Consider the following 14517-nt stretch of genomic DNA (forward strand, 5'->3'; position numbering starts at 1 on the left):
TGAAAAATAATTTAAGGAAAAGTCAATGATCAAAGAAAGTTAATAGTTCTATTTATTAAGTGGGCAATTTTGAACACTGAATCATCTATTCTAATATATCCATTAGTTACACCATTCAGGAACCAATTACTATATAATCATTAAATTTTAAAAACTAAATTCTTACCTCCCAACCAGGCCACACAATTAGCCTTTGCAGGTGGAGTATGAATTCGGAATGTCTTGGTGCCAAGTGCTTTTCTATATTTTGGTTTTTCTACCAAATATCTTATTTCTGCAAGTAATCTGTGGAGAAATCCTGGCAACATAGATGTGCCACCTATGACTACCAAGTTCTCTGCTAGTTGCTTCCTGGTGTCTATTGGGCACTGTTATTAAAGAGAAAGAAAAAAAGGATTTATCCACAACTGTATAAATAATGCTTGACTAGGTTTAAGAAAATATACAGCTTACGCATTACAAATTGAATAGGTGATCATTTGTATTACAAAAGGGGCCACTGCAAGGTGTCTTTACCAAGGGAATTTTTCATGAAGTAAATATAACCACCATGATAATATTGCCAGATACTCATATAACTTTAAGATTTTAAAATCTAATAGTACAGAATTTTAAATTCCACAGGGCATATGGAGATAGTATGTGAGTATTCTCATTTTCAGGATGGAATGACTAAGTTGAGCAAACAACATAAGAAGAAATAACTTTTTATACTTTTTTCAGTGAGGAAAGCGTGGAAACTTAATTTTTCTAAGGTGCTATCCTCATAGTATTATATCCAGAACAGTTGTCAAGTGGGAAGATAACATTCTTAGAAAAATTATGTTTCCACATCAGTTCTAAGAATTAGGAATGTTAAAGTCCTTCACTGATGTTACGTTTTTCAGAAAAGTCTCTGAGGGGAGCCCTATCTTCCAAGGAGCTCTATAATTCCACAGTCATTAAACAAAAGAGACATGTTATCATATACCCAATGGAATTTAAAATTCAATACTACACAAACCTGCATCTGATGAAACTACAAACGACATTAGGTATAAAATTAAAATCTGGTATCATTGCTATGGAAAAAATGCATGATATGTCCATAGTACTTATTACTCCTAGTTTTAAATGCTGTAGATACCATATCTTAGTGCCAAAGTAATACTAACTATAAAATTTAAAAGCTAAAAAATGTAACCAATGGCTAAAATAAAAATACAGAAAATAACATTTAAAAACTTTCTCTAAAGGGCTATAATCATAAATTTAAACATTTTACAAAATAAAAATACCTGCATAAGGGAATCCAATATTAAAGTGGCCACTGATTTCTCTTCGTTATCTTGTTCAAAAAGAATTTCCACAACTGAATCTCTGATGAGATTAAAAGCAGAGAGTGCTTTGTTGGCATCACATAATATGATGAAGAATATACCATTACTTCTATGGACATATTTTAAGTATTATGTTAATGTAGAATAATTATTAAAACACATGTTTGCATTTGTAAATAAAGAGAATAATAGTACCTGCCTTACAGGTGTTGAAGTGAGAATTCAATGAGTTAATAAAACAGTGTCTGGCACATAGGAAGCACTCCCTAAGTATTAGCTACAATTATTATTATAATATGTATAGATTTACATATATTTTGTCCAGTTATATCTCCTTAAACCTAATAACAGAAAATAAGAATTCTGTAAAAGTCAGTAAGATTCAACAAGCAGATCAGTAGTAATACAACAGATTTAAACACAAACAACATTCCTCTCCCCAAAATAATTTCTTTGTTTTTAAAAACTATACATGGCAAACATTATTAGTTGCCTAATAAAATACCCATTTTCCATTTTTGTTTGTTCTCAAATTAAAGGAAACTTATTTTTACATAAGGAAAATCTTTGTAGCAGTGAAATAGTTCTATATCTTTACTGTAGTGGCAGTGATTACAAAAATCTACCTGTGATAAAATTAAGCAGAACTATACATTACACCAATGCCGATTTATTGGTTTTAATACTGTACTATAGTTATGTAGCCACTGGGAGACAGTGGGTGAAGAATACATGGGATCTCTCTCTTTTATCTTTGCAACTTCCTGTGAATCTATAATTATTTGAAAATAAAAAAAAGAACTCCATGTTTAAGGTAGATACAATGCCTCACTCCGGTTGAAACTCTATTTATCAGCCTCCTTTGCAGATAGACATACCTAAGTACCAGACAATAAGATAGAGGCAGAAACGGTATGTGGAACTTCTAAAAAGTTTCCTTAAAAAGAAGAGGAAGCACCTTTTCTTTCCCTTTCTAGGACAACTACCTTGAAAAACAGATGTAATCGTAGCTGTAACTCTAGCAACCACACTGGACCTCAAGGAACAGGGTTATACCCCAAAGATGATAGCTAGAAAAATGTTTGGGTCTATAATAGGAGCTGTCATACCACCTCTGGACTATCTTACTACAAACTCCTCTTAAATGAGACACAAATTTCTATCCTGTTGAAGCCACTATTTTCATGTTTGTGCAACTGGTACCCAAACTGAATCCTGATCAATGCAATGCAAAAGTAACTATACATATGGATATATAAACACTATTATTAAAAAAGTTGGAATCACACATGCATCCTATTTAAATTTTTTGAATCTTTTTCAAAACATAAAATTCTCTTCATGAGACTCAACTTACTTGCTAACTTTCTCCATTTCATCAGTAAAGTATACCGAAGTCTGTATTTCTTTGAACATTCATGGCTAGTCATCTACTTGCTGCTACGCTTGCTTGCTTCTGCTTCTTCCAGGTGAGTTAAATGGTAACTAAGGATCAATGTTCTTTTTCCAAATCTTTTATTAGTGGTTGATTTGATATTGAAATTATGTAATTTAACAATTACTACTTAACCAAGAAAAGATTAGGGTTGAAAATAAGTTGTGTTTTCTATGTGAACTGTGTTGAATGCTTTAGAAAGACAAAATAATTGTAAGGTCTGTTTATATGTTTAATACAACTGTAAAAATCTAGAAGAAAATATCTAGAGGGATTCTGTACCAAGAGTAATTCACAAATAACTAAGTTCTCACTGTATTTAAAAAAAAAAACCCTGGAAATCATAAATCATGAATTACTTTTTTATATAAATTTAACTTAGAACTCTAGAAGCAGACTTATCCTTAAAGAAGGGGTCTTGGAAAGAAATCTGGCAAATAAATACTTATTTATAAATTTTAAATTAAAATAAAATGTTTAGTATATGATTTTTAAAAAATGGTTCTTTCTTTTAAATGGACCTTCTGATTTACTACTAAATTGAACTGTATCTAATTAGAAGGTTTCAATGAAACTAGATTTTTTTGGGTAGGAAAAATATGTTAGCAAACAATTGTAAATTGGGTTTGGAAAGTGAGACATAGTGGCTTTTTTATTCTCAATGTACTTCTCTATTATTATGTAACTAAAAAGGTGCCATGTTAGTTGAATTTCCTTACACACTTAATTTCTTCTAGGCTCTATTAAACAATCAGGAAAAAAATTTAAGTATTAATTTAGCGAATATAACTTATGTGAGATAAAATGATAAAAAGTCACTACCAAAAAAAGTTACTTTCTCACTTTTTGCTCTCCCAACCTACCATCTTTATCTGTATATTTATGTTCATCTTTTCATATCTTAATATCTCAACCTCTATGTTAATTATCTCAAAATCTAATAGGATCTTCAATATTTGCATAATAATTCTTTTCTGTGTATCTTCTGATCTAATATTTTACAGATGGAACTTTTATAACACAAATTTTATAGTTTGGATATAAACAAAAATTATATTGTTGCCAATATAATTCTGTAAGTCCTGAAGAACAACTTAAACTGCATTATCATTTAGAATAATCAAATAAATAATGAAAAGGTAAATTACTACTAACTGGTTGTAAAGATTCAGTATATTTGGAAGAATGCAATCTTTCTGACAATGTTTTAAAACAGAATTCAGCAAACTACGCCCTTCAAGCCAAATCCAGCCCATTGTTTTTGCAAATAAAGTTTTACTGGAACAAAAGCTCACTGGAGCCAGGCTCACTTATCTACATATTATCTATAGCTAATTTTGCACTCTAACTGAAGAGCTGAGTAGTTGCAACAGAGACCACATGGCCCACAGCCTAAGCTATTCATCATTTGTCTCTTTACGGAAAAAGTCTGCTGAACACTCTTTTAAAGTATCCTAATTTATTCTCCACCTCAAAAAATGGTTAGTTTCATAAATTAAATTAATTCTGAGCTACTCTGATGAATAAGAATAATTTTTAAAGTTTTATAAAATTAAAAATTGAATAATGAAATTAATCATGAATGACGAGGTTAAATGAAAAACATAATTGTTACTAATAATATTGAAGGATTACACAAATATTTTTTAAAAGACCAAAAATTTATTTTATTTCATTATTTTGCTCATAAAAATTAAGGTCTAACCTGATTGATCCAAGGACATGTAAAATCTTCTCTCCATCTAACGGGTAGTCAACATTTGGTGGTGGTGAGGGACGCTGAAATATAAATATTAAGAGCATAAGTATACAAGTGTACCTCTGAAAAAAACTATACATTTATTTTTACTTACCTCAGTATTCCCATCAATATTAAATTTTGCTGCTTGGATTTTTAGTCCACGCTTCAGATCACTTACAAAGCAAGTGCGCACTTAAAGGAAAGAAAAGGAGGCTTAGTTATGGTTTGTGACTGAGTTAATGTTAAAACAATATTATTCAAGTGAGCATGCTAATCACCCATTCATTCAAATTTTATAAACTATCCTTGTTTTAAATTAGATTATCAGAATTTATTCATGAATAAAACAACTTTTTCATTCACCAAGGAGTTATGACATGTTGCGTGTTCATCTTCCATAAAACCACATTTCTTAGAAAACCACTTCTCAGGAAACTATTTTTCTTGATATTCCTTATATAAAGTATACCATAATAAAAATAAATTTTAGCATATAAAAATGTAATTATTCTAACTAAAGAGAACTTTTTTTTAATAAGATTGACTTATATCTCTATCTCAATCTTACATATCAATCTCTGATTCTTTTTTTAAAATCTTGATTAGTGAAAACCAACTAAATTTTGCTCTCCTTAGTTTATGGTTTTTGGCATGATTATATTTTCCCTCTTGGCATACCCCAATACCATCACTTTCCTTCTACTATTATCACCTTTTTTTTGTTTTGCACTTTGAATATTTATTCTTTTAAAGATTATTTCTATTGCAAAGCACCTTTTACAAGCTGTTTCAAATTATTTTCAGAAATAAGGAATAAAACATTTTTTAAGTAGAGACAAAATTGATGTTCAATGCACAAAATCTTATGACTTAATTACTTACAAAGCATGTTAGTTAAATATATATTTATATATTAGTTATTTTTATTCACTAATTCAAAATATATTTAAGAATCTACAATATGCTAATATTCTAGATAGTAAGCAAGGTGCTCGAGTTACTTACATATTTTATATTTTATTCAAGTCCTTTGAACTATATAAGTAAGTTAAATGCCTAGCCTACAAGATATTATATACTTGGCAGAAGAAGGTGCCCTTCTTTAACCTATTTCCCATTTAGAAAAAAAAGTGCAGCTCGCTGCCAGAGTTAATTTAATTTACACGAACACAATCTTTGCAGCAAATCTGACTGGTTTTCAATGTGAAAATAAAATATAAAAACTGTTCTTGGAGTTATTTCTAAACAGAACTTGTCTTTAATCCTAATGTAACAGAAATTATGCAATTATCAATATTTAATAATTTTTTGTGTGTGTGGTAAATTTCAAAGGCACGGAATGACACAAAGTGGAAAACATCATTCTACACAAAAATATCAAGTTTCTCTCTGGATCTTCTTGCTATCATTTGTTTGCATCATTTGTTTTCAAAGACTATCAATATACTAGAGTGATGTGATAATAATAATAAAAGCAAGATATTTCGTGGCAAACTTTAGGGGTAAGGTTAGGACTGTAATCTCTGAGTTATTTTGGGATAAACGCTGCAGCCAAGTACTGCCAGAGAGCATTCTCAGGGCAAATGGGAAATGGGTTATAGAAATCAAATTCATTCACTGAATTAAAAATCCAAGAATAGATAAATTATACTTAAGAATTTAAAAATAATTTTTAAAAACTTAGGTAATTACATAAGTAACATAATGTGTGAGAAGAGGCATGTTGCATATTTGTTTTAATAGAAATGGGTTTCTAATGTACATATTATTCAATAATATACTTTTTCTGTTACTGCTTACGGACCTTTCAAATCAATACAACTAGCCCCTTCTCTCTAATAGTTACACAGTATTCCTTATTATGAAGTTATCAAATTTCATTCAACATTCCCCTCTTAGTTGGGATGCACACTTTCAATTTTAATAAATATACTAGATTGCTTTCTTAAAGATTAATCTTCGGTCCTTACTAATAGTAATATATATTTATCTTCCCACAATCTCACAAACGCTGGGTGTCCATATTTCAAATTTTTACCAATATGATGTGTTTCCCTGACAAATGGGAAAGTTAAACATCTTTTCACAAGTAAGAAGCTATAAGGAAAAAAACACTCCGAATAGTTAACAATTGTTATATCACGGGGGACAGCACTGGAAAAAGGGAAGGGAACCTATTATTTAACCTGAGATATTTCTGTATTATTTGAGATACTGCAGTAAGCATGTACAAAACTCTTTAATAATTGAAGAAATTTTAGGTAATTATACTGTATAAGTAAGCCATACAATATACAAAATAGCAAGAGCTATTTTGCAGTCCTAGCTCTAACTCTACCTTTTGTGAGACACTAAACAAATCATTTCATATTTCAGGGCCCCAACTATACCAGATTATCTCCAAGGTCCATTTAACTCTAAAATCCATTACTGTCTAATTCTCTATTAAATATTCTAGAATATTAATTTTACATAACACTCTCAGTATTGGAGAACACTGAATTATATTTTAAATGCTTTTCCTTTTAGTGAATCAAAATACTGGAACACTGAATTATATTTTAAATGCTTTTCCTTTTAGTGAATCAAAAATGCACTCTAGCAAAGGACAAGTAATATATCTTATTAAAATGAATCCAATATACTTTGGCTCCAAATGTAGAATTTCTGAAGTCAATAAAATGACTGACCTTATAAAAATGGATTTTCAAAGCCAGAGTAAAAAAACTACACAAAAAAAACTAGTGGCTTTCTTAAGCAATTTAACTGTTATTTCATACTGTGGAAACTACTAATTCCCTATTAACCCTATATACCATATCTGCAATTGAGAAGTTTCTTCAATAACACATTGTAAATAAAGCCAAAAGCTTACATAAATCTGAAGAAAACTTAAAATTTTATTTATATTATTCCATAGCCTATATGTTAAATATTTCAGGATATTACATTATGAATTTAATATATTTTATACTTGTGTAAATATTTTTAAACACATGCCCCCAAACCAAGGATGGAAGGGACATAAATAGGAACTTAGTTTACCTTTAATGTCCTCTAAGACACCTTCTGGAATTGAACCTAAAACAGAAATTTTATTTAGAACTATATAACTTTAATAAGAAAAAAGTTTCTTAAATTGCATTCACATTTCCATTTCAGCAAAATTTTTAAAACTGTAAGTGCTATAATTTTTTTTAAAGCCAAACAGAAAAATTAAATTTGCTTTTAGAGAAGAAAATTCATCATTCGGAGTCCAGCCAAAGCACAGAAGTTTAAGCCAGATGTGTACAAAGTGCTATAGGATGTCACATATTCATAATTTGATAAAAACAAGAGATCTTAAAAATATAGTAGAATAACTGGTATTAGATAGAAATTACCTTTTCTACCATAACAGGTAGTTATCTCGTGGTACTTAGAAATGTAGGGCTTAAACATGACTTATTATTTTTTTTTTGCAAAAAGTGAAGTTTCAAGTTTGTTTATCTTTCCTGTGATAATAAATAACTGTCAATAACATGGTAACTTAATACATATTTTTAAAGGATCATATGCAGACTTTTAATTTTCTCCTTCGAGGTAAAGGTGACATTTTAAATAATGAGTGAGAAAGTACCTATTCAAAGAAATCTATATTAAGAATCTTTGGTAACAACAATTTTTGGAAGATGGATGTTTGGATACATGATTTTGTTGCTAAAAATCTTGTTTTCCAAATAAGACTCGGAAACAAATTTTCTAACCTAAGTACAAAATCTCCCAAACTCAGAATTTTTAACCCATTGTTAAACATATAAACATATTCTGATTGATTTATATGAAATAATTTGCATCAAGAAAGACAGAAACTTAAGAATAAGTTGCTGAAATGAATTTGGAAGAAGAGATAATGTGTTCACTTTGGAAAGTCTTAAGTTTGAGTTGCTTAGAGATATGCCTAGTTTATATCTAATAACCAGTTGGAAACAGAATATCATGTTTAGAAGAGTCAGGCCCAATGATACATTTGAGAATCAACAGTATACCTGAAAGCCAAGAGAAGAGATATGTCAAGAGCACATGATAATCCACAATGTCAAAAGTTCTAGAAAAGATTAAACTACTAGATTTGGTGATTAAGAGTTCAATAAGTTATAATTAGAGCAATGTCGTCAGAGAGATGTGGGGGAAAAGAGAATAACTATGCAATAGGGTTTAAAAATGTGAGTTGAAGAATGAAAAGGGAATGCAAACTCTTACAATAGTTTTAAATGACTTTACCCATCACAGAGGGAAGGCTTTGTTCTTTAGCAGCGCTTGTGTCAACAGTACATTGTTCCAATAGTTGAGTTTCCAACTCCCTGAAGGGAAAAAATTTACTGGAATTAAAATACTATAAATAACATCTTTTTCTTATTTAATACTTTTACTACCTAATGTACTTTGATGCTTTAAGTAGTTTTATCCTTAAAAGATGAATACACTAAAAGATACTGTTGAATGGAATAACGTTAAATGTCCATGTTACAAATCCTTTATTGATCACTGTCAGAAAATTGCATGTTTTTGTGACACAAGTAAAGCAAATGTGCTAAATTCCAAGAAACTCACCTGTGAAGAGCTTTTCCTCCTAGGGGGAGTGCTCCCCAACAATTCAGTACTGGGATTCCTTCATAAATCTATAGTGTAGTCAAGGGTATTACTATTTTAGGAGATAAAAGTGGTTTCCTTGTTATTTTCCTTACCTTCTGCATTACTGTTCTAAATCAGAAAATTCTTACTTCTTATTTTCAAAAGTTACAGAGAAATAGTCTTTTTCCATACTCTACTCCAAAAAAAAAAAGTTAAACACACACACACACACACACACACACACACACACACACACACACACACAATTCATTAGTTAGTGCTGGGGTGTCCAATAAAGTAGCCACTGACCACATGTGGCTATTGAGCACCTGAAATGTGGCTAGTCTGAATTCAGATGTGCTATAAGAATAAACTTCACATCAAATTTAGAAGACTTAGTACAAAAAAAGCCCCTATAAAATATCAGATTACAATTTTTATACTGATTGTATATTCAAATAATATTTTGAATATATTAGGTTAAATAAAATATACAAAGTTCATCTTATTTGCATTTTTTAAAATTGTAGCTTAGAAAAAATTTTAATTACACATATCTCACACTGTATTTCTATTAGACATAGCTGACAGGATAGTGCACGATACTGTTCTGTGAGTTTGCTACCTTTTTTATATATTATTTTTGCTGATGTTCTGTAGGTACATTTATGACAAGGAAAAAAGTATACTAGTAAAAGCATAGGCTTTGGAGACAAATATGGGTATATACCTTGGTTATATGACCTTGGGTCAACTATCTATCCAAACTTTCAATCTTCTCATTTATATAGTAATACTTACATTGCAGTGGTTACAAGACTTACACAAAATACTTTATATTTAAAAAGCTATGGCCTAATTTAGTTCCTTAGGAGCCAATGAGTCTTGATTTCCTTCCCATAAGTATTTCTTCCACTATACATATAGATCTCAAAATTCCAAGAGTCTTTCATTTACGTATTTTGACCTCCTTTTCAATGTAGCAATGCCTACTGTAATATTTGAGATATATTTACCTATACTGTGCTTAAATGCTTCTAATAGCAAGGAATGTACCAATGTATAGTCAATAATTCTTACTGAGCAAGTTACTATGTGCCAAGTCCTTTGGTAAAAACACTTTATAAACATTACCTCACTCAAGTCACCCAACACCCCTATGAGGGGAAATTATTATAATTCCCATTTTATAGATGAGGAAACTGAGGCCCAAAGAGATTATCCTACTCAAGCAGCATAATACTAGTAAGAAGCACAGCTGAAATTTACACTTATGTGTGTATTTGATTCCAAAACCCAAACTCATAACCCCTATGCCATTTTGCCTCCATGACAGCCTCTGGAGACAGAAAAAATATGTATTCAATATCCCACAGCAAGCTGTCTAAAGACAGATTACACGTCACTATTAAGTTTTAATTTTTCTTGATTTAACTTTCTCATTTCTGTTTCTCTACTCTCCATAAGATCTTTTCTTAGAACTTGACTTTCTAGTCAACTCTTTGACATGCCTTAATTAGCTGATGTTCCTCTTAAAAACTGAACATAATATTCATGGTCTGATCCCTGAAGTATATACTGGAACTAAGTTGTAATAATAATTTCCATAAAAAATAAATTTAAGTCTTACAATTCTGTAAATTTTTTCCACATGGTAATTCATATTTGTACATAGTAATCCAAAATAGACTGATGCAATAAAAAACCATTGGTAATAAGCCTAATTATCTTAAAGAGTAAAAATTGCAAAATTAGCTGCTTCACAAAAAAGATACAGGTAACACCAGGCTTTCCCTATATCCACAATCCAGGACCATGGCAGAGTTTATCCCAAGAGTCAGAAGAGCCATCAGATGACTTGGAGCAAGCAAGACAGAGGGAACCTAGAAAACAACAAAACTAGAATGAGTGTCAGTAGTTGAGGGTGTTTCCCTCACATTTCAAATATATTTGAAAAAATTCACAGAAACATTATATTTATTTATATTATGATACCTAGTCAACCGTTTCATCACATTAAATTAAGAACTAATTCGTTGATTTGAATTTACACATAATTAAAATATATTGTAATAAATAACAACAGTCTTTAAATTCTCTGAATTGTTTTAACCAAAATGACAATTATGAAACATTTTTATTAATTCTTGTTCTCTCTCTTTTGGAGAGAAAACTGAAAGGGATGAAAGAAGAAGTCTAAAGCGAGGTCGGGGGGATGGCGTAGATGATAGAGGCTTTGTTCATCCCTCTGGCAACCAAATCAAAATTGTGACAGAAACACGGAGCAAGGAGCAAGCAAAGTAGCCTGGAATCTAGATGAACAGAAGCATTACAACCAGAGAGAGAAATAATCAACTTCCAACAGTAAGACGTAGGACGGGCGAAGACATGACACTGCCCAGTCCCAAGTAGCTGAGTGAGACAGAGGCTGTGGCAGCAGCAGTCGGCAGCTACAGACAGGGACATGTCTGTGAGCAGACTTTCACAGTGACAGACCTGCTTGCTCTGCGCACCAGTGCTGGGTCGGCTACACGACGGAGCACCAGGGACTTACAGGGGGACAATGAGTTGTCAGAGTGTGGGCCAGAGGCAAAGCTCTCTCCTGGGCAGAAGTGCCGGCGGTATGCACTGGTCCTCTGTTGAGCCTTCCCCACCCCCATGTGCAGACACAGCACTGCCATCGTTGAGACGTCATCAAACTGGGTAACAGAGGTCACTCTGACTAGAGGTTTCCCTAAAGCTCCATCTTCCCCAACTCGTGGTCCCACCAAAGCCACATACAGTTGTGTCCTCAGCAAGTCAGGTGCTCCTTGCTGAGCAGCACCAAGACTCACACTGATGGCAGCTGGCCCAGTTTCTGGAGTGGTTTCTTCAGGCAACAATAAGTACAGCATCTGTGGATTGTTTGCTGACTCTTAACAGGTGGCCCTGGAGGGGCACAAGCTGGGGCTAAACTTGGCCTGCGCTGAACCCCTCTCAGGACTGTGCCACAGGACACATACTACACAAAGCCATGCTAATAAGACCAGGAGACTCAGGAGCTTTGCTTAGTACACAGAAAAAGACACAAAAAGGCAGCCAAAATGGGAAGACAAAGAAGCAGAAACCATAAGAGAGAATAGAACAGAGATCCAGGAATAATGGAGTCAAGCAATCTAATAGATGCAGAGTTCAAAACACTGGTTATGAACATGCTCAATGAACTTAAGACGAAGTGTAGATGAACTCAGTGAGAACTTTAACAACATAAAAATGGAAATGGAAATTATGAAAGGGAACTGGTCGGAAATGAAGAACACATTATCTGAGATGAAGATATATTAGAAGGAATAAACAGAGTGGGTAAAGAAGAGGATCAAACCACCGATATAGAGAATGAGGAAGCCAAGGACAATCAATCAGAATGGCAAGAAAAAAGAAGCCAAGACTATAATAACTATTTAAGGATCCTATGGGACACAATTAAATGTAAAAAGATTCATGTCATAGGGGTACCTGAAGGAAAACAAGAAGTTGAAAAGCTATTTGAAGAAATAATGACGGAAAACTTCCCTAACCTAGTGAAGGAAATAGACATACAACCCCAGGAAGCTCAAAAGAGAGTCCCAAAAAAGATGAACCCAAAGAGGCCTACATCAAGACTCATCATAATTAAAATGCCGAAGGTTAAATCTTAAAAGAGAAAAGCAGTTAGTTACCTACAAGGGAGCATCCCTAAGACTGGAAGCTGTTTTCTCAAAAGAAACTATGCAGAATAGAAGGGCCTGGCACAAAATATTCAACATGATGAAAACCCAGGATCTACAACCAAGAATACTTTATCCAGCAAAGCTATCATTTAGAGTCGAAGGACAGATAAAGAGCGTCCCAGACAAAAATAAGCTAAAGGAATTTATCAACACCAAACCAGAATTACAGGAAATGTTGGAGGGACTTCTTTAAGAAGAAAAACAAGGATCGAAAATATGAATAAAGAATGGTAATAACTAAATTCCTATCAACAAGTACCTCAAATGGAAAAGAATTAAGTGCTCCAACCAAAAGACAGAGTGGCTGAATAGATAAGAAAAAAGACCCCTACAAATGCTGCCTATGAGAGACTCACTTCAGATTAAAAGATATAAACAGACTAAAAGGAAGGGGATGGAAAAAGATATTACCTTCATGGACCTAGGGGATGGAAAAAGATATTACCTTCATGGACCTAGCACTGAATGAAATAAGTCAGATAGATAAAGATAAATATCGCAGGGTTTCACATACATGTGGAATCTAAAAATCAAAATCAACAACAACAATAATAACAATAGCAAAAATGGAAATCAATTCATAAATACAGAGACTATTTTGAGGGCTACTTGATGGGAGGAAGGTTGGGCGGACGGCAAAAAAGGGCAAAGGGATTAAGAAGCACAAATGGATAGTTACAAAATAGTCATGGAGATATAAAGTGCAGCATAAGAAAAAGTTAACAATGTTGTAATAAATATGTAAGAGGGAGGAGGGGTACTGGATTTAGTGGGGTGACCACTTTGCGAGTTATATGGATCTCTAATCACTATGCTGTACAACTGAAACTAATATATTATTGTATGCCAACTATAATTAGGAAAAACTGATTGAATTGTACAATGTAAATATGAGCAACCAATTATCTATATTTCAATAAAGCTGGGGAAAAAAAAGAGGTTCAGAAACAGATTTGGAGAAAAATGCTAAACTTAATAAAGAGATGCCGTTATATCAAAATAAAAATACAGAACATACAGAAAAAGAATTCTTGTCTTTATTCACAAAGTTTGTACTATGAACTATATTTTTAAAACATTTTACATAGCAGTTAAAATTAAATTGAAGAACTACAAAATTTTTTTAGCTTTGTGTGACATTTTTTGGTGAGAATTTGCCAGATCTGGTGACAATCCGAATATCAGATAATTAGTCAATTAAAAAATGAAAGTCTATCATAACCAAATGGCAAATAAAATAATGGCTATATTTCCCCTATCTAAGTAGATATAGCAGGTATTCTAGTCATATATGAGATAAGGATACACAAACACAACTAAAACTCTAAGTATAAATATAGAGAACCATCTATTTTATTCAGATAAGAGCTGAAACAACTTCTCGTTTTATTTTGTGTTCTCCCTAATACAAACCAAATTTCTAAATCTATGATATCAGTATATACTGGAGGATATGTAACTTGTTTCTCTGTCTTATTAAACTATAACTCAGATATATTAACTGCCCTTATCTCTTAAGGACATTGTGATTTCTGATATATTTTGAGTTCAGTAGAATATATGAAAAATAAATTTATATGTGCTTAATTTTTTGTACTATACACATGTTATACAATCTTCTAGTTTCTCTTGCTGAAAAATCCTAAAGCAGAAATTTTT

At 32.0% G+C, this 14517-nt stretch overlaps 1 protein-coding gene across 1 annotated transcript in view; it reads right to left on the minus strand.

Annotated features, from left to right (window-relative positions):
- ACTR10 (actin related protein 10 homolog) overlaps window positions 1-14517 on the minus strand; it is a 27847-nt gene that overhangs the window by 5302 nt on the left and 8028 nt on the right. Inside the window, exons 5-12 of the mRNA XM_011385007.2 lie at window positions 10885-10992; window positions 9089-9156; window positions 8759-8838; window positions 7541-7576; window positions 4608-4687; window positions 4460-4533; window positions 1278-1359; window positions 167-368 (exon numbers count right to left, since the gene is read on the minus strand). Of these exons, the coding sequence (XP_011383309.1) occupies window positions 167-368; window positions 1278-1359; window positions 4460-4533; window positions 4608-4687; window positions 7541-7576; window positions 8759-8838; window positions 9089-9156; window positions 10885-10992 (730 nt within the window). The remainder of the gene's footprint in view (window positions 1-166; window positions 369-1277; window positions 1360-4459; window positions 4534-4607; window positions 4688-7540; window positions 7577-8758; window positions 8839-9088; window positions 9157-10884; window positions 10993-14517) is intronic.

The sequence above is a fragment of the Pteropus vampyrus genome, unplaced genomic scaffold (assembly GCF_000151845.1).
Source record: "Pteropus vampyrus isolate Shadow unplaced genomic scaffold, Pvam_2.0 Scaffold15, whole genome shotgun sequence".
Classification (NCBI taxonomy): domain Eukaryota; kingdom Metazoa; phylum Chordata; class Mammalia; order Chiroptera; family Pteropodidae; genus Pteropus; species Pteropus vampyrus.